Below are 20975 nucleotides of genomic sequence, written 5' to 3' on the forward strand. Positions count from 1 at the left end.
ATTATTTTACCTTTTATCTGGAAATAGTGTCTGTTTATTCTTGCCATACAGTCCTCTGTATTAATTGTTGCCTGAAAGGTCTTGCCATACTGGTTTATTCCTCTGTATTTACTTTAGTTTCTTAGTTTATTCTTGCATTTTGTTATTCGTTCATTTCCATTTAGTTTCATTTGATTAGTATTATCCTCTCTTGGTTTATTGCTATGTTCACTTTAGTTTCTTTCCTGTTGCTAGATTTATTTTATCGTTTATTGACCATCAGTAATCTCATCACCTGCTGCGCCGCCTAATCAACACATGATGTGTTTCACATCATGTGTTGATTTCTGATTTTTTCACTGTTCAGCGTCAGATTCTCTGTTTTTATGCCATAATTCACATCTAGTCCGCCGCTCCGTTTTATGTCCCGCTTCTCCTGTTTCATAGTTTTGCGCAATGTGAACATCTTTTTTTTAAGCCCCTAAGGTACAGGGCAGTCGGGAAGCGTATCGATGGGGAAAAGGCAGACTGACATAAACCTTTTAAAACAACGGAAACAATTTCTGCATTCTGATTATTGAAATTTAAAAGTGCTGTGTTGTTCTATCACCCCTGTTTCATACCAGACCACTTACAGCACCGGTGTTAAGGCAATAAAATGAACGCTCTCTATCGTGGTATCCCCCTTGGAGGGATTTCTCTATTTCTTTATTTAAATGGGTTCATTTTCAGAGGGATACACAGTGAGGGTATTGTGATTTTACCTACCAGTAGCAGGAGAACGGAGCTGCGCCAAGAAGCTAACAGAAGCTAACAAACACTGAATAGAAGAAGAGCTGCCATGGATACCGTTGCAGCCAAGCATAGTTTAATGTTACACAAGACAGTTTTACCAAGTTGCTCAAAGTCTAAACTAGCATTGTTGAGCATTTAAGGTGTAAAGTTTACATTCGACCAAACGCCCCCCAAAGGCATCCCAGTGCCCCCCTTTTGTAACATTTTCCGCCAGCGCCCCCTGCTGACCTCTGAACGCGCCCCTGGGGGCCAGTACCGCCCAAGTTGAGAACCGCTAATATAGAAGAAAGATTTCATCACAGGGGAAACATGTGCTAATGTACAAGAATGAGAAGAAGACAGGTGTGTGATGAAGAAAAGGTTTGGTACCAGGGATCACAGTTATGTAGACAACAGGGTAAAGCAAAGATTTACACCATCTTTTTCTAATTTTCTACTGCTCCGTTTGAATTCTGCAAAATGAGTCCTCTGTCTTATGTGCCCAGTAGTATTATTTGAAGACTATTATATGGTCATAATCTTGGGTTTAAAATCAATCATCATTAAAACTCAACAAAACTGAGCAGAAACGGTTTAAGAATACTTTTACTAAATGAGCACACTCAGTTAGGCTCATATTTGTCCCTACTATACAAACAATGACACTTTGAATGTTTCAACCAAATTAATAAAAAATAATAATTTGATGTGATAATCTATGCTGTAATGCCAGCATGGCGTTTTGTGTAAATAGGAAATGGTCAGTGCGGGATTTTCCAGTGTGACCCAAAAGAGGGTAGTGCCATGTTACCAATGCATCCGCATATCCCAGATTACAGGATTCTAATGAGGTCGTTACAGTGACAAAACTTATTTACAGGTATGTGATGTAGGACAGACAATGAAGATGGACCATTACATCGGGTGAATAAAGGTCAAAAAAACAGGTCTTAGTTGTGTGACATCAGCGTTCTGCTCAATCAATCACTCTTTCCCACTTGCAAGATGGATGAGAGGAAGCAGTGCCACAGATACATCATTGTTTTCACTCTGCTGCAGCAGCAGGACATAATGAATCCCATGCTTGCTGAGAGGTCAGAGTAGAGAGGGCTTCTTTACCCCTTGGGCACCACTTTGCCCCTCCACCCCCTCCAATAAAGACATCCATGCATGACAGTAAGGAGTTTCAGTTTGCTTCAGACAGTCTTGGAGGAACAGATGGGGTTATAACAAAGTGAAGAGGGGAGATGTTGGCGCTAGTAACGCGACCACCTGGCTGTGATGTTGTGATAAGACCAAAGCTAGATCAGCTTGGTGTTGTCAAAGCTCAACACGTGGTAAGAAAATAATAAAAGACTTAGGAGCATTACATCAATTGAGACATTTCTTCTTGTGTTAGTATAGTAAAATAAATTTTCCTGAGTTTAACAATTGTTGAAATAAGAGTTTATTTGTAAATCTGTTACTTAATGATAGGACAAAGAAATCAAAAACTCTAGAAATCCAAATGAATATAAAAGTACATTTAATGGATAAAAAAATAAGAGCGATTTCTGTCAATCCCGACAGAAATGGACTTAACCATGTGATATGAAGACAAATGATATGTGTTGACCAGGTGAAGAAGTAAGCAGTGTGGAATCGTCTGTGTGCCACTTTCTCTAGTTTTCTAGTTCTATTTAGTGTCACTTTCCACCTTTTTCAGCACCCTTACAGACCAAGTAATTTTGGATGGAATAAATGCTTATTGATTTTCAGAAAAAGTAAATGTCTAAATAATGTCTAAAGTAGTGGTTCTAAATGTGGGCGGTACCGCCCCCCCAGGGGGGGTTCAGAGGACGGCAGGGGGCGCTGGTGGACATTTTTACAAAAGGGGGGCACTGGGATGCCTTTGGTCAAAGGTAAACTTTACACCTTAAATGCACAACAATGCCAGTTTAGACTTTGAGCAACTTGGTAAAACTGTCTTGTGTAACATTAAATCATGCTTGGCTGCAACTGTATCGATGGCAGCTCTTCTTCTATTCAGTGTTTGTTAGCTTCTGTTAGCTTCTTGACGCAGCTCCGTTCTCCTGCTACTGGTAGCTAAAATCACGATACCCTCACTGTGTATCCCTATGAAAAATGTACCCATTTAAATAAAGAAATCCCTCCATGGGTGATACCACAATAGAGGACGTCCATTTTATAGCCTTAACGCCGGTGCTGTAAGTGGTCCGGTATGAAACAGGGGTGATAGAACAACACAGCACTTTTAAATTTCAATATTCAGAATACAGAAATTGTTTCAGTTGTTTTAAAAGGTTTATGTCAGTCTGCCTTTTCCCCATCGATATGCTTCCAGACCGCCCTGTACCTTAGGGGCTTAAAAAAAAGATGTTCACATTGCGCAAAACTATGAAACAGGAGAAGCGGGACATAAAACGGAGCGGTGGACTAGATGTGAATTATGGCATAAAAACAGAGAATCCGACGCTGAACAGTGAAAAAATCAACACATGATGTGAAACACATGACGATTAGGCGGCGCAGCAGGTGATGAGTGAAGATTACTGGTGGTGAGCGTCAATAAATTCTAAAATAAATCTAGCAAAAGGAAAGAAACTAAAGTGGACAAAGCAATACACCAAGAGAGGATAATACTAATCAAATGAAACTAAATGGAAATGAATGAAGAACAAAATGCAAGAATAAAAAGTAAATACAGAGGAATAAACTGGTATGGCAAGACCTTTCGAGCAATACTTAATACAGAGAGAATAAACAGACACCATCCATCCATCCATTTTCTGACACCCTTGTCCCTCAGTGGGTTCGGGAGGGTTGCTGGTGCCTATCTCCAGCTAGCGTACCGGGCGAGAGACGGGTTACACCCTGGACAGGTCGCCAGTCTGTCGCAGTAAACAGACACTACTTCCAGATAAAAGGTAAAATAATATTGTTGAAATGTCAAGGGTTTGTTGAGACCACATCTAGTACTGAGAATAATAATATCTTACAGACCATAACAGTAAAGAATTTATCACTTATTTATGTTTTTAATTAGATTTGATATATTTATTTCTTCAATATTATTTTCATGTCAGTGTTAATATCATGAGGCTGATGACTCCATGACACTTTCAATTTGACTCTTTAGGATTTGATTAAGAACCAGATTTGTTCTTTGTAATTTCTGTCCAGTAAAACTATTAATCTATAAATCAATAAACAGGTTTATATAAAGATATAATCCATGTTTCTGTCTCATATTTGTATGGCATTAAAAGGACCTGGAACTTTTGTTTTTCCACTGGAAGCTCTGGTTTGCACAATAAATACTATGTGGGTGAAATTTTATGATTGATACGTTGATGTCCCATTCTCCTAAGGCAGCACAGAGCTGCACCACCAGAAACTGACAAACACTGAAGAGAAGAAGAGCTATGATTAATGTAGTTACAGCTCTATCGTTTTGCAAATAGATCAAAGTTTAAACTGGCATTGTTGTACATCTTTTATCTGGTCATTTTGTGGAATATTTAACAACTAGAAAATGGCACAAAATAATATTTTTTCCACTCTGATTGGCTGCTGTTAGGCCTACAAATTTTAAGTTGAATGTTCATTGCATTTTTCGTAGACGCCTGTGAAAATAATTTCTATTCCCATTACTTTTTTGTTCTCTGGGAAATTATTTTTGATGATGATACAGAAACAAGCATAAAAATCAAAACATCTACAATAGTGATAGTAATATTAATGACACAATAATGGTCAGTGCAAAGTAGCCTACAAATTCTTTGGTGGGGGGCAGTGAGAGACCTGGATAAAGGCTAGTGGGGCGCTGGCCCGAAAAAGGTTGAGAAACACTGGTCTAAAGAGTCAAGGACGTCAGAGCGCGTTCAGTATCCTTTTGCTCATCTAACATCAAGAATTTATTTATTCTGTGTGTTGATGACAAACCAAATAAAAAATATTACAATTATAACACTAGTAATAATGTTAATATTTAAACTTGACTTTGATGAATTTGCAAACAGTAATGATAAAAGAAAATTTCCACATATGCCTATTCTGTAGAAAGAGTAGACTGTAGAAAGAGGATACTTGAAGTCTTCAGTGAGCCAAAAATGAGAAATGCCAGGTCTTCCTGATGTGATTAGGTGAAATTTTAAAAAGTGATAAAAAAAATATGTTTAAAATTACTTTTAAACTTGTGATTATGACTTTGTAGTAATATAGAAATAGTAATATAATATAGAAATAGTAATACATCATTGTTGTCATAGCATCCGCCACCTGGGGGAGCAGATGCTATGACAATTATAGGCCGAGACAACCAACAACTTAGGACTAAAATGTTCCAACATTTCAGAATCAATAATCTATCAAAACTCAACACTATCGATACAGTTATTCCATCCATGTGTATGTAGCTCTTAGCTGAAGTAATGTTTCCTGTCCAAGAATATTGTGTACATGTAATTTAGAATTCTAATAAGAAGAAACGTGCATTTCAGAAATCTACATTCCTGACTTCTTGCTTACAGTAAAAATGATCCTGTGAAAAAAAGGAAATATTCAAGAGGCCAAAAAAATGTATAAAAAATACTCAAAGACACATCCTGAGTTGATTAAAAAATTGTTTTAAATATCTTTATTTTACGTTGTAATTCAAGTAATTGAAGAATTGCAACCACACTTAGTCTTAATCTTAGTCATACGTTTGTCAAATTTTTATCCGTATTATTTTATACATATGTTTACATTTAATACGTGAGAAAACAACTTTGTTTATTCAGTCAGTATTTAATGCAGCTGACAAGAAATTGATAACATATCAGGGTTTCCCCCAGTGTATTATAAGCCTGGCGGCCCGCCATGCTTTACTAGCCCCGCCGCCAGGCTAAGCGTTGCTTGTTTACGTTTCTAGGGGGAAAAAAAATTGTTTTCTTTTTTGTTTTGTTTTTTAAAGCCAAGCTGCAAGCGTCTCTATTGCTCTTAGCATTTCACTAGCAGAGCAGATTTATTCCTAAATGATAAGTTTATAATAGATAGGTTTATAGTTTATGCATTTAAAACCGACAGCGCGCGGACTAATCACACAGCTGGTGCCTCTGCGCTTTGCCTCTGCTTTACCTCAGTGCGGATCGCGGGCGCCTCCTTTCACTCAAACTGGACACAGGCTGACCTGTATGGATATTTACATAAACCTACTGTGAGGAATTATGATCCTTTGGAGAACTCTAGGTAAGAGTTTAAAACCCACCGCGTTAGCTCTGGTTGCGCAGCTCAATGTGAACCGCAGGAATAACTTGTAGCGAATTCAGAGGTTGCGTTGTGGAGTGGTGAGAATGATTTATCTTTGTGAATGAACAATTATATGCTGCGTTTACATCTCAACACGCTGCCCAGAGTGTGGTTCTGTGTCTGTCTTCCCTGTAAAGTTTATGTCTGTGGTCCCGGTTGGCCGGAGTATTTGTGGATAACCAGCAGCGTTAACCTCATCATGCAGGTTCAGCCCAGTGAAGAGCTTTCACGCTCTCCTCGGAGTCACGCATCACCCTGATTTTATATTATTTTATTATTATTTTTATTATTATTTTTCCGGTTACACGAGGCATCAAACCATATCAAATGCGTTATCTACTTAAGAGTTAATGCGCGCGGCCACACGGAGATCTGAGAAACTCGTCCCATAAACTCGACCAACCAGAATAGTTTCTGTGACGCTTATTAAAAACTCAACAGACACGAAATGGAAGAGTTACTAAGCCACATTAGCAGCATTGAATTAAATCTCGCGTTTGTTGCGCATCTCTGCATAGTGCAGCAGATTACCTCATCAAGCAGGACTGTATGAGGCCTGGAGCAGAATTTGATTTAGGGGCCCCTTAGGGGCTAAAAATATCAGCACCTCTAACAGCTTCTGTGTTAGATTTAGTGAAATATGGGAGAAGGGGGTAGTTTAATTGGCCAGCCTAAAAAGCAATAAGTTATAATCCCAGTTTACTCATTTGTATTTGTAAATTCAAAGATTAAACTCACAGCATCAGATTGTTGCTACGTTAACAAAACAATCTAACTATGAATATTGTTCTTTGAAGTTTTACAAAGTAAACTTGCTAGCTCCTTAAAATCTTGGACCTAAATGTTAAACAATTTAAAATCTTTTAATTTATGTATGCCTAAACAATTGAAGAAAATTTAACAGCATTGATCATCTCAATAAACAAGTGTTACATTTATGCATCTGTGGTCTGTTTTAAAATATTAGCGTTTATGGGGCCCCTGAAGCTCTGGGGACATGATGGAGCTGCTGACTTAATTTGGATTAAACAGAAGTGCAAATTTGTTATTTTTAGACTACTTGTGGGTTTAAATACCATTTCACTGGAGATGTTTTTCCTTAACATATAATTACACACTAATACTTTTACATTTCCTGTCAACTTAACATCTTTTAATACAAAACACGGTGGACCGCCTCGACGCCCCGACCACCAGGCTTAGCAAGTTTTCTGGGGGAAACCCTGAATATAATGTAATTTTTTTTCAAATTTAGCAAATTATAAACAATTAGCCTTTCATCTTAGAAAAATAGAACTGATTTGTGCTCTTTCAGTACACACACACGCGCATACACTATATGTACAGCTCTGGAACAAATGAAGAGACCACTGCACTGAACCCTATTGAAAACTTAATGATTATTCCACCAAACATTAATTTCTGAACTCTTCCCGAGTTAAAACATTAGTATTGTTGTTTCTATATGAATATGAATTTGTTTTCTTTGCATTATTTGAGGTCTGAAAGCACTGCAAATTTGTTGGGGATTTTGACTATTTCTCATTTTCTGCAAATAAATATTAAATTTGTTTGCAGAAATGTCCGTCCGTGCAGATCAGCAGTCTGCCGTTAGGCCGAGATCTACTAGCAGCCTCTCAGCACACACTGGGGTGGATGCAAGATTTGACAGATTGTGATGGAACTTAAGGGCCGACTTAACAGGCAGCTTCGCCGTCATACGTTGACCTCAACATTTGACCCTTGACCTTGTTGTGTAACAAGGCACAGCACAGCAGATCCACATGTCAGTGCTGTCATACTCAGTGTTTCTGGCTGACAAAAGCATGTAGCCACGTGGTGCTGGCCTCCTAATACCAGTCAAATTCGCGCAACACCTCTACTAAATCTGCTTTTCTTGAAATAAATTCCAGTGGACGACTTCATGTAAAATACTATAATACTTTTCACTAGCTTAAATTTTAGCAGCTTTCAACCATAACAGCCTCTAAGGAAAAATGTTTATGCTCATTATAACATTACAAAATGTAAGTTTTCCATCTGACTACCTAAAGTTAATCAATGCATTTTTTTATTGCATTTAAAACACAAAGTTATGGTTAGAGGAGAACTTTCTTCAGCTCATTCAAGGGAAATAGCAATATTTTTTTAAACAAGTAAAGATTTTCAAAAGAAAAACTTACCAGTCTTTCATGGAAACGGATTGGTTTTCATGAGTTACAGCGACTCTGTAGCACACGCTTTCTGTGTACACACTCATCAATGAAAATTACAAAAGAAAACAGCTAGGAGTAGTGCAAATATTGATCCTATAGTTTATCAGTAGAGTATCTGACAGTTTGATGTTCATGGTTTTGGACATTAATGGTCTCAGTCCCACTTTTTTATCAGACCTTCCCACTTTAATGATACGAGCCATCCAGACCCCTCAGGTCTTCCAAAATAGCTATTTTGATAAAACCCAAAGGAAGAACAAAAACCATCAGTGAGGAATCATTTTGTTAATATGACCCTCATCTTCCTACAGACATGATGACATTATTAATGTTTAAAAGTAAATGGTCTATCTTTTTGGTTATACTGTCTAATACTGCAAATATAGACCACTAGTTCCACCAAAAAACTTTAATAATTATTAATTTCTAGTTTCACCTTGCCTTAAGTTAATCTGCCTTAATATAGATTTTTATTTACTTTTTGTCTGTTTTATACCATTTATTTAAACATAATGTAGATTCTATTTTTCCTCAGTTTTTTTATGTAATATTTCTATTTTTTATTATCATATGTATTCTGATCTTAGTCCAACACAAAGTATTTTAGAATCTATGCTTCTTAGAATTTTGCTACCTTCCATGTCCTCTCCTCATGTTTCCTCAATTCTTCACACCATCATCATCTCTGTTAACCAGACATTTCAGCACATTGTTTTCAAGCTAAGCCTCGTCTAGCTCATCATTGCTTCATCTCTTGATCTTATGTAAAGCACACTCCGTTACTGTCATGTATAGAGCCTGCTCTAAATAAAGAGACTGATTGTTTAATTGATACATTGATTATACAAAATCAAAGACAAACTGATTGTACAATACAGGGAAGAAGATTTGTCAATAGTTGTGTGGTGGATGTTTTTTTTAATTGGGGAAAGTAGATGTATTCAGATCAACGACTGGATAGCCTCCCACTTTTAGATTATTATTTCATATTGTTGCAGCAAAAAAGTACATGATGGTAGATGCACCTAAATTTGTTACCCTCTTCAAGACGTCAAAGAAACGATGACTTTTATTGTGTTTGTTCCATGCATCTAATCAACATTAACAGTTGATACGTGACTGGGCTCTGGGTCACGCTGTGGTCAGTGAGGGGGGGTGGAGGTGGAGTAGGGGTTCTATCACCACCACTTGACATGCTCAAAGGAGCAACTTCTCTTTCATCATACCAGGGGTCAGAGTTTTATTGCCTCACAGAGCCAGCTAGCATATAGCACTGAGCAAACTCAGGCCTACAGCAGCCATCTGATTAGAATTAGCTCTAACCCCATAAAAGACCGTCCACATCAGCTGGATGTGACCGGCAGCCAATAGACTCTGTCCCTGGGCAATCTAGATACAATCGTACCACCCTGATATTAACCTGATTTTTGAGAAAAATTAAATATCCCAAGACTTTAACAAGCTTAAGAACAGGAAGTTATTTTTAAATGTTATTTTATTATCTTTGTTTCTTACATTAAGCCACATAGTACTGATTTGGTTTTGAACTGGTGATCAAAGAAAAAAAAACAAACACTTTAGTTTAACTAAATTAGGTAAAAACGCTGAAAAACTGTTAAAATTTAAAAGTTAATTATTGAGTTGAACTACATTTCCATTTTTATTCCACTAATGAGTCTAAACTTTATCAATAAAAGAAGGATGCAAAAATATTTTTAAATTTGTTCATGGCAAAGACCTGATCATTTCCAACTTCATCAACTAATCCGTGGCTAGTCCTTTCGAAACTCAACAGTACAACACTTTTTCCAATTAGTTAAAACATCGCTGGGCTAAAAGTTCACACAAATATAAATAATAAATTTTTTTAGATTAGAACTGTTTAAAATCGTTTTTTGTATCTTTATTAATTAATGAAATGAAATCATAGTTGGTTAAAAATCAGTATCGGCATCAGTAGAAAAACTTTAGATAGAACACCAGCGACAAAAGTGTGATCTAGGGATCTGTAATAATCAGACTGCTAACAGTTATCATGGAAAAGAAATTAATTTATTGTTTCAATGGTGAACTCTGACTCTGACATGAAGGATGTTGTAGACAACCTCCACAACTTAGTAACTTTGTTGCTACATTTACTGATTTTTCAAACATAAAAAAAAGTATGTCAACCAAAATCAGAAGTCAGGTTTTATAAAGATCCCTGATTGGCCAGAAAACTGCAAACGGTGCACTCCTAAATATTGTGTAGAAATAATATAGTTTGTGTAAATATTGTTTGTATTGATAGTACTTGTTAAATAGCAAAAATATGCAAAAACTGTTCTTTTACAACCTGGAGAAATCTATGCATGTTTGTGTTCAGGTAAGAAGAATAGTTTCTGTTCAACAGATCAATTTGTTGTGAGATCAGTAGTGTAGTGAGGGCACTCACTACACTACATACCAAGTTCAGTGCTTTACAGCTGCCTATAAAGTCATCCTCCAACCAAACTCAAACTGAAGGCATTTATTGCCTCTGGGTTGGCGACTTGATGAATATCACAGAAGCCTGACAAAAGCCCAACTCTCAGATCAAGCATCATTGCGTCATGATACTCCAGCTTGTTCCATACTCCATCACACAGCACAGACGTAGGGCTACGGTGCATGGGCTTCCATTAGCATCTGTTAGAGTCCTTCTACCTCTGCCAGGAGCGAGCAGGCAAAGTGCCCCAGCCCTGCAGCTCATGGATCAAGTGGAGGCTGTAAATACTTTGCTGGGTTATGTTGAGGTCAGCCGAGCGCAGAGGCAATAATCCTTCAGGAGCATCATCCCACTGTCCCTGCTCCTCGTTCAAATAGCACTTACCTGCCACTTCCCCCTCGCCCCCCGCATGTCACATGATATACCTCCCCTCACACACACACACAAATAAAACATTTAGACTTGCATTATAAATGAAGACATTATTTTATATAAATTATTTTCAGTTCAGTTCCACTGCAAAATTATCAGTTCTCTGATTTTACTTTTTATAGGTATACCTTTGAGTAAAATGAACATTGTTCTTTTATTCTATGAACTACTGGAAACATGTCTCTGAAATTCAAGCAATTTTGGCAGAAAATGAAAAAGGGTCAAAATCACAAAAATATGCAGTATCCATCATGCATGGACCTCAGTACTGAGCTGCGTTCCACTGCTGCTGTGGCGATGCATCACCATTTGACCTCCATCAGCCTGACCTCAAACATGTTGCCAAGAAACAAGAGCCAAAGCATCAAGGACATTCAGCCTTTAAACCTCTGGGGCAAAGGAGACTTCCTGCCACAACACTGCACATAAATGCTTCGTTTAAAGTTCAAAGTTTACATAGCAAAGGGCATACATCAATATTTTGACAACATTTTTGGACTTGCATACATATTTATGATGAAGTGTGGAAATATGTATACAAATGTGAAAGAAAAAAGTAAGAAAAAAGACGGCCAAATATGCAAAAGAGTTCAATCTAAAATGCTGAAAAGTGGCATGGATAACATAATGGCATCCCAAGCCAAGTTCATAAAGTTAGGATGTATACGGTGAATTAGAGGGAACCAAGAGTACTTTTGTATGAGTGCAACTAGGGTGCACCGACAAGTCGACCAGCCAATAAGTTAGCCACGATTTTCTTAATTGTGAGATCAGTGATCGGCTGACACATGTGAAAATGATCTTTTCCACTGATCTCATCTACCTCAGCAAAGACCTGAAAATCAGCCACTGTCCTCTTTTTCTCTGCTGCGAGAGAAGTTTGACTGACAGACCCACACGTTCACAGTTAACAATAGTCACCCCACTGTCACCAACTCAGCGACTCTCTTGCTATTAGAGGTGTGCCGGTCGATCGGTCATCGATCATAATCTGGCCGATTTTTGTGAAAAAGTGCATGATCGGTGATCGGCGATCATTGGTTCTTGTTGCCGATATAGATCACCTGCATCTCATTTCGCAGCCTGTCTGTGCAGCTGGTCTCCTCTTTCCTTTACACTGCGCAAACACGCAGCAACAAATCCTAAGCGATGTGGAACTATAACGCACTGAGTGAATGGGGAAGTTTGCGTGTTGCAGCGGAAAATTGAAGCACGTGGGGTGAAGCAGGTCAAAATGCATCAACACAACGAAGCTAATGCGACATAAAAACAATGCCATACTTGACAGAGTTTGGCTACATCGAGGCTCACTGCAGTAAAAAAGACATATGGAGGATCAGGTAGCATGTAAAGCAGCGCACCGCTACAAACACTCACCCGGATTAGCATGACGGTCAGAAAGCTAAACAAATAACCCGCAAAATTATTTAAATCTTCGAGGTGCGATGTAAGACGCTGGTTCTGCTCTTGCTGTTGAACCGCTGCTATGCGCTACAGGTAGTAATATTTCACAGACGGAGCACCGCTTCTGCTCCACCTGGTAGTGACTCTCACACCGAACCTCTGTTTAAAGCTGCAGCATCTAACCTAAAAAAATACATTTTACATACGTATTAAAACTTTTGCTGTCCTAACATGAGACAGATAATCTCTAAAAAAATAATCGATCTCCTCCCTGTTCTGCATAATTACTCCACTCAGTCAGAAACTGCCACTCAGAACTAGCAGTAATCAGCTAGCCGCCATGCTATCAGGAAGTTTTCAATCAGTAACTCTGGATTGTTTATTGTAATGGATCCTGTATTTGCCTTTGAATGTTAAGTTTTATACTTGAATTTTTTTGGCAATGTTGAGAGGTTTTATTTTGGCTCTTTGCATTATTTAGCCTCTTCAGAGCCTTCATATGTTATCAGTCTGTTAAAGATAGTATTACCGATAGCAGTACAATTTGCAGAATGCTTGTTTTGTTTAGTTTTCTTCTTGGAAAAAAAGTTTTTGTCTAAATTAAGGTGAATTCATGGTTCCTTTTTCCACATAATGTAACCGGTAGTGTTTATGCTAAAATAATAATAATTATGTGATTGGTATCGGTGATCGGAATCAGCTATCAGCCCTCATGGGTGATCGGTATCTGTATCGGCAGGAAAAAACCTGATCGGCACATCTCTACTTGCTTTATTTAGCAACATTTTCAGACAAAAAATATAAATCAGTATCGCCAGGTCAAGCTTTTTAGAGCTCAGTAATCTGCAAACAGCCAGCAAACTTCAATCAGTGCACCCTAAGTGCAGAATTTTGGAGACTTAAACAACCAGCACTGTAGGGAGAGACATAAAAGCACCTGGTGGTGCAGTTTGCCTGGAATTTACCTCATGGGGAATGAAGACTTGTGCAAAAAACTACAATTCCAAACCCCTGACAGTATTATGTTAGACACTGAATGTTACGCTCCTGCTCTAAACATCACGGATTTATAAAGGCGACGTGTATAGTGATATGTCCATGCACCATTTTGTACGCTACAAAAAATAAGTAACATACAATTTTTTTGTACAAATTAAGTTTCAGAAGTTTTCCCAACTGCAAACTTTACACTCTTGTATACATGAACGATCTGGTCAGATCTGCTATCGCCTTAGAAACCGGATGTTGTTCTAGTAGGAACACAGTCGCCACCATTCTACTGCTGATTACTGCATACTAGATTCTTTTTAAAATCTCTAAACTGTGCAATGTAAAACATGTCTGGTCTTTCTTAAAAACAATGTCAGGATTGATGGCAGCATCTTTGTATAAACATTTATAGAAAATCGGAATTTGTAAATAATATACAATTCTGAAAAACAACTTCCATCTCTGTCTACTTTTCTTTGAATTCAAAGTATAATTTTTGGGCCTGGGACTTTAACAAGTCAATTTAGACTAATCACATACATTTTAAGGCACTAAAAATGTTAACACAATTGTTTGTTTTTAGCATACAACAGTTTTTCACTGAGTTCCTTTTTCTGTCTGTTTTTTTCATTTTATTTTTTTTTACATGCAAACATTCAGGCAGAATCTTTTTTATGTTTGCGACATCAGCAAATAGCTGCCATGGAAAACAAAGCTGCTTCTGTTGCCCCACCGGGAGTTGATGTCTGCTTCTAAACCGATCTGAGGCGACGCTGGAAAACACTTTTATTTTGTGCCAGTTGTGTTAAATTTGTCTATCAGTGAATCTATTTGAGCCTAAAATAGCATCTCAGTGCTAAAGCTGGTGCAACAGCACAGACGCAGCATCCACAGTCCACATTTCTAAAAGAAAAAAAAAAGTTTTTTTTCCAAATAAGTTCCATGAATGATCAGGGCTTCCTGTAACACTGGAAAGCTGAACAGCTAATAGCAATTTACATCAATTTGATGGTGGAAGCAAAGATTAAAAACTATACATATTTGTTGTTGAGTTCATGTCTCCATTTATTCAATTCAGCAGCAAAAATGTTTTTTGAGTTGAAAATATTGCATATTTAGTCAATATATAGTTTTCAAATAAAATGTCATTAAATACAGATACTGCAATTGAAGCAATATTTTTTTTTAATCTAAGAGAAAACTAACATTTGTAAAGCAGAATGTCGGGCCACTGTTAGAAGAACATCCATTCCCATGTAAACAGATTTGCCCAGATTTAAGCTTTTGGGCTCCAATAAAGATGTTAATGTCTGTCTTTAGTTTTTGGTCTGTGGGAAGAAGGTTCCAGAGTTTGGGAGAATTAAATGAGAAACAAGACTGTCCAAAGGATGTTTTGAATGTGTGTGTGTTTCAAGCATCTCATAAATAGCCTGGTTCCGAGCCTGGTTATAGAAATATCTGAACTACTGCCATTGTGCCTGTTATTTTTTTCTGCAAAGTTTTAGGTTTTGTTCAGGCTCTTCTCTAGAACTTGCTACACAGCACACCGCTCTTGTTGGATTTGTGTCAAACTAATCACTCCTCTGATTCCTCTGAGACGTCAAGCTGCAACTCTACAAGCCTTTTGGTGACAGAAACCCAGAGACAAGAAATGCAACATGATGGATTATATCTGCCCCCTCACCTTTTACTACCCCCTACTCCCCCACCACCATCATCAGCTGCAAAAGAAACCCACTCCCATTCTACTGTACCGGTCATCATTCAATCATCACAGTGGGAGGTGGGGAGAAGGAAAGAGTGGGGGTCACATCCTGTCCCTGTTCCACTTGCTTACCCTTCCCAGGGGACAGGACAGCCCCTCACCGGCTCCATGGAGCCACAGCAGAGGCTGACAAAGCACTTTCTTTCAGCCTACGCTCCCTGCTCATGCCAGGCCGCCCAAACCCCCAGGATCAGCTCCACATAAACAACAAACCTGTCGTCCTGCCTTACTCCTCCCCTGCCTTCAGTCACACCAAACCTGCACACTTCAGGGCAGCTCGTGTGTTGTGCTTGAAGGGATCAATAGAAATTAGGTCTGTTTCCTAAATGTGGTTATGCGGAGACTCTGAGTGGAACCAGAGTTGCCCCGAGCTCTAAGCTGCTTTTGTTTCTTCTGAACAATAGTGGATGATGGTAAATAGGCCTGAGGAGTGGACATTGCCATTCAGCAGACAGGAATGGCTCTTCCAGCTGGACCTCAACATCTGGAGGCATCTGTGTCCTGGGGTGGCAGCGATAAAAATGGGAATGGTTTCCAAGGTGACATCTTCAGTGCCTCGCTACCTTTAGAGTTGGAAAACTACAACTGTTTTATACAGTTCGATAAGAGAGAAAGAAAAGCAGAAGCTTTCCTGTGATCTGTAGGGAGAGAATGTTCTCCTTCCACCAAGTTTTAGGATTTTTAGTGACCATACTGAGCATTAATGATCACTCAGACACCCTCACTGTGTTAAGGAGTGACAGAGTTGAGTAAGTAATAATCTAGACTTCAACAAATTCTGTTTTTACAAAATCGAACCACATTAGCTTACGTCAAATAAATATCTCCCTTTCTGTCAATTATAATACACATTATATATTATAAAGCTGAGAATGAAATGTAAACATTGACAAGAAATGGATAAGAAGCACATTTTATATAAATAAATAGGTTTATAATGAAGCAACAATAAATATATATATATATATTTTTGCTTGGTTATTTGTTTTCAACAAGTCTGCCAATAGATTTTCTTCATTTGAAACGGATTTGTTTACAACTTAGTTACTAAGAAAACTGAAGAAAAACAAAGATGCTTTTCCTTCAATGGTCAAAAATGAAAACATATTTAATTATCAGATTTCCCACAAATTTTCCACTTAAAAATTTCCATACTTTTTCAGACTCAAATTTGATGGAATTTTTTTCCCCCACATGTTTTATTATCATTTCTGATAAATGTGCACAACATTTTCATTTATCTACATGGTTCATGGTAAGAAAACAGAATACTGAATTCGGCTCTTGATATTGTTGAACAGAAAAGGGCCATTTCACTAGTTTTGTGGCCCAACTTACACCAGCTCTACAGATTAAAATCTATAATTCTTTGGCTTTTTAAATCAGGGTTGGTCATCGTACATGTAACACTGATTACTTAAAGCTAAATTTGTGACGTAGCTACACATTCGTTCTTATGTAGACATAAGAACAAAGAACATCTGTGGAAACTGTTTGGTGAAGCACACTTCAATCTGAGGGATCACAGGGCCAATTTCAAACACTGATACTCAGTGGTGCCCAAAGTTGGTCCTCGAGGGCCAGCATCCTGCATGTTTTAGTTCTCTCTCTGGTTTAACGCACTTGGATCCAATGATGGTTCGTTAGAAGGCCTAAGAAGAACATTGACATGCTGAAAGGTTGTTACTACCACCAGAGAGAGAACTAAAATGTGCAGGATGCTGGCTCTCGAGGACCGACTTTGGGCACCCCTGGTCTAGGTGAAAAAGCAGTGAAATGAGTGGACATTTACTTGTGACCTGTGTCATTTAAATGAAAACTAAATGTTCAACCAGCGTCAAAACTTTAGTTCTGATGTCAATTTTTACATGAATTACAAATTATTGTAAAAAGCTCTTTCTAAACAGAAATTTAATTATTTTTTAATGACGGGTAAATTCAGTTTGGAAACACAGACATATTTCCAGACTGTTCCAGACCTCAAAAATGGTTTAATAAAACTCCATATCTTTCAAGAATGCCCAGGAACAAGATTGTAATGTAAAGAGAAACTAATTGTGCAAGAGAATGCTAAAAATATCAGAGAAAATGTAATATTCCAACAACTATTAAAACGTTTCAACGTGGCAATTAGTTTTATCTTCATTATAATCATTAATTCCGTGTATATGACCAACTTCACAAAAATCATTGGAGGAACACTGAATGCTTCCTCCAATGTTTTATTGAATATTTATTTTATTTAAAATGTGTTATTTTTTACAACATCCACAACGAACTTTCAGTGGCGCCAGGGCACCATTACTTCAGAGGAGCCGGGGTTTGGGGACTTTTAATCTTGGATGTGACGATAAATTTTGTTCCCTGTATGGGGGGTCGAAATGGGACTGGCGCCTGCTGCAAAGTGCTGTGAGTCTCAGTTTGGGTCTGGAATAGGCCGATATTACCGAACAATATCCTATGAAGACGCAATTAATCGGAGAAGAAAGGAGGGTTTTTTTGTATTCACTTTTTTATTTTCATTTTTTATTCCTCGCAAACTGTAAACCTGGGCCATGTGAGGAGCTGCAGGCAGCAGAACCCCGGTAGAACCCGTTCCTCCATGTCAACCCGTTCTTGTTCTGTCCGGATTTGGGAGACTAACAAGCTAATGGCTGCAGGGCCTTCTCCAAGTTCAAAAGTTCACCTTTTACGATCTCCTCGGGCCTGACTGACCACCTCCAAATAAAAACATTCCGACCTCTGTTCCCAGCAGCTCCAGCAATCACACACACACACACACAACTCAAAAAGCAAGTAAACACACACACACACACACACACACACACACACACACACACACACTTTGGAATAATAACCCTAATTTATTCGTTCCCTCTTGAGTAACAAGCCAAATTTTGCTTATAATTTTACTCTTTGGTCAGAAAGAGTAAGTTTATAAATCTAAACTCCGTCCCACCCGCTAAACTACTTCTAGGAATGCAGCTTATTATTTAATTCAATCGTCTCCCTCAGCAACAGTTTGCAGACGCTTCCAGCAGCAGCAGCACTGACACACTCAGAGGCTCATCAAACATGCAGCCATGTGTTTTGGATGGAGGCGCGGTGCTAGCCTACCGTTCGCTGACTTGGCGTTGTTTCTCTCTGGGTAGTCGAACCCATTCGTCCTCTTCTCTATCTCCATCCTCCAGCACGGGCTGATCCGGAGTCAGCCCAGCGTTGCCCCTCACCACCACACAGCAGGGAGATGATGGCGGGGTTGAGGGGTGACAGTAACGTTGATGTTGCTATAAAGTGAAACAAGCTGTCCTCAGCTTTGCTGTGTCACCGCTCGGACCGCGGTCCCATGCCTTTCAGCGAACTGTTTCCAGTCAGCAGGGAATTACTGGATCCACACACACCCAGGAATGGTGCGTTTGAGGTCTGAAAGGAGGGCGGAGTTCAGTAACCTGGGAACTTAAGTAGCTTTTGCCAAATAAAAGCTTGGTTTATTGTTAGAATAAATATCACGCGAACAATGCGAACATATAATTCCTTTCAGTTTGTTATAATCAAAGAGCTTATCAAAATACCGAGTTTTAACTCAGAAAACCGAAATGCAAATTCAATTGTACATAATTAGAGCTGACCTTACCTTTTCAGTTCACTAGAAAAGGCGTATACCTAGCAAAGTAAACGCAGGTGAATTAAAGCATTTTTCTCAACCTTCTGCATTTGAACTGTAACACAAATGTAAAACCAGTTATGTGCGAAACCAGTTTAAACTAGTCGAGTTGTTTGGACACGTTCAGGGTTTTTTGGGCCTATTTTAGTTTCTTCTGCTTAACTGGAAAGCAACACCAGCGCACGCGACAGCCAGCTGCCTTCGCTCTGAGGGAATTCTGGGAAGTGAAGTTTAGTGTCCTACTTGGCCACCGAAATCCCAGTTGTTAACTTGAAGATAATGGATTACAACTGACGAAAGCATTTTGTTTGTCTTAACTTTTGTATATCAAATTCGCGTCAACGTTTTTATAGAAAGAATGTTTCATGATTTTTTTCAGTAGACCATGTGTAACATCCTTTGCTGGATGCTTCACTATGTCTAACTATACTTAAATCATATTTATACTGACGAAACCAACTTTTTCGCACCGTCAGAAAATATGTACCAATGGGACAGGTGTCAGTGTATCTAACAATCTGTACAAAATAATGTAACTATTTTTTTTAAGCTGATAAGAATTTCTGCACTCCCCATTAGTATTTTCTATACTAATGGAAAATAGTTTCAAAAGTATAGAACAAATGGAACTAGTGCTATAGTTCCATTAGTTCGCGACAGCCAGCTGCCTTCGCTCTGAGGGAACTAATGGAACTAGTTCTATAGTTCCATTAGTTTTATACTTCCTATTCCTCTGGAGAACAAATATGACGCAAAGATAAATTTGCTTCCGAAATATTGGTCCTTGCCCGGACAAGGACCAATATTTATCTTTGCCACCACACACAGGGAAACAATCTTCAGTGGTCTCCATTGTAGAGTGCTACAGCAAAGAGGGCTTTCCGTGACAACCGTATCTATGCCAAGTTGACCAGGGGTGGGGCAGGAAAAAGCCTTTTCTGTTCTACCATCACAAGTATGTAAAAAGATTTTCTCCTACCAAGTCAGAAGGCACCTGATTACTTCAACTATTCTCCCTCTGATGGACTATGAAGACCTGCTATTCATGAACTCTTAAGCATGAAAAAACTGGATCCTGTAAATCATAGTTCTCTGTGATTTATGTTTAATTGTAGTGATTGAGTACATTATTGCAAATAAACTGAAAATGGGTGATGAGCGTTGGCCAAATCAAAAATACATCACCAGACACAGATCGTCCCCAAGAGAAAACCCGTGGAGTGAACTCAAGGTAAGAGAGCATCAGGCCTCTGAATCCTATTTAGGTAATGTTGATTAAGTTATCTTTGGTTTGTAGAGATTCTTTTCTACATCACTCTCTGAAGGTCTCACACCAACATTTCAATTAGGTTGAGATCTGGCATTGACTGACTCAGAGCGACAACTTGTTTCTTTTCTTTTTCAGCCAGGTTTGCTGTTTGGGATCATTGTACTGTTGGTGACCTTATTTTGGCCAAGATACAGCTGTCAGACAGATGGCCTCACATTTGACTCAAGAATACTTCAGGTAACCAGAGGAGTTCATGGTCAACTGAATAACTGTTTGACTTCACAAGTGGCTGCAAAACAATTCCAAACCATCATTCCTCTATCATCCTGCTTGACAGCCAGTGTCTGTGTTGTTATGCTTTGTGCAGTTTTCTCCCAACATTGTTTTCTACATTATCGAATGTGTTGCATTTGATCAGCAGCAGATGGCTGCTTCCATTTACTTTTAAATCCTTTGAAAGTGTTTAGAGTTTACTTGCATCCTTCATGCTCCACGAAACATATTCTCTCTGATATTCTTAGACTTAGAGCAACTTTTTTTCAAATTTTGCAAGTCAAATTTATTTAAAGAGCCTTAAAATAATGAGCTTGATCAAAGTGTTGAACAGCAAGCAAAGTAAAATATTGCAGATAGCAGAAATTAAAATAAATGAACTTAAAAACTAACACAGAAATAAACAAAAAAAGATTTAAAATCATGATGGATCCTGCCTAATTTGTAGA

The 20975-nt window shown here is 38.4% G+C and overlaps 1 protein-coding gene across 1 annotated transcript in view; it reads right to left on the reverse strand.

Annotated features, from left to right (window-relative positions):
* Window positions 1-20975, reverse strand: part of nr6a1a (nuclear receptor subfamily 6, group A, member 1a) — a 129907-nt gene extending 108932 nt beyond the window's left edge. The window contains exons 1-2 of the mRNA XM_008417362.3: window positions 18954-20975; window positions 18437-18742 (exon numbers count right to left, since the gene is read on the reverse strand). Of these exons, the coding sequence (XP_008415584.1) occupies window positions 18437-18503 (67 nt within the window). The 5' untranslated portion in view covers window positions 18504-18742; window positions 18954-20975. The remainder of the gene's footprint in view (window positions 1-18436; window positions 18743-18953) is intronic.

The sequence above is a fragment of the Poecilia reticulata genome, chromosome 9 (assembly GCF_904066995.2).
Source record: "Poecilia reticulata chromosome 9, P_reticulata-male-v2, whole genome shotgun sequence".
Lineage (NCBI taxonomy): Eukaryota > Metazoa > Chordata > Actinopteri > Cyprinodontiformes > Poeciliidae > Poecilia > Poecilia reticulata.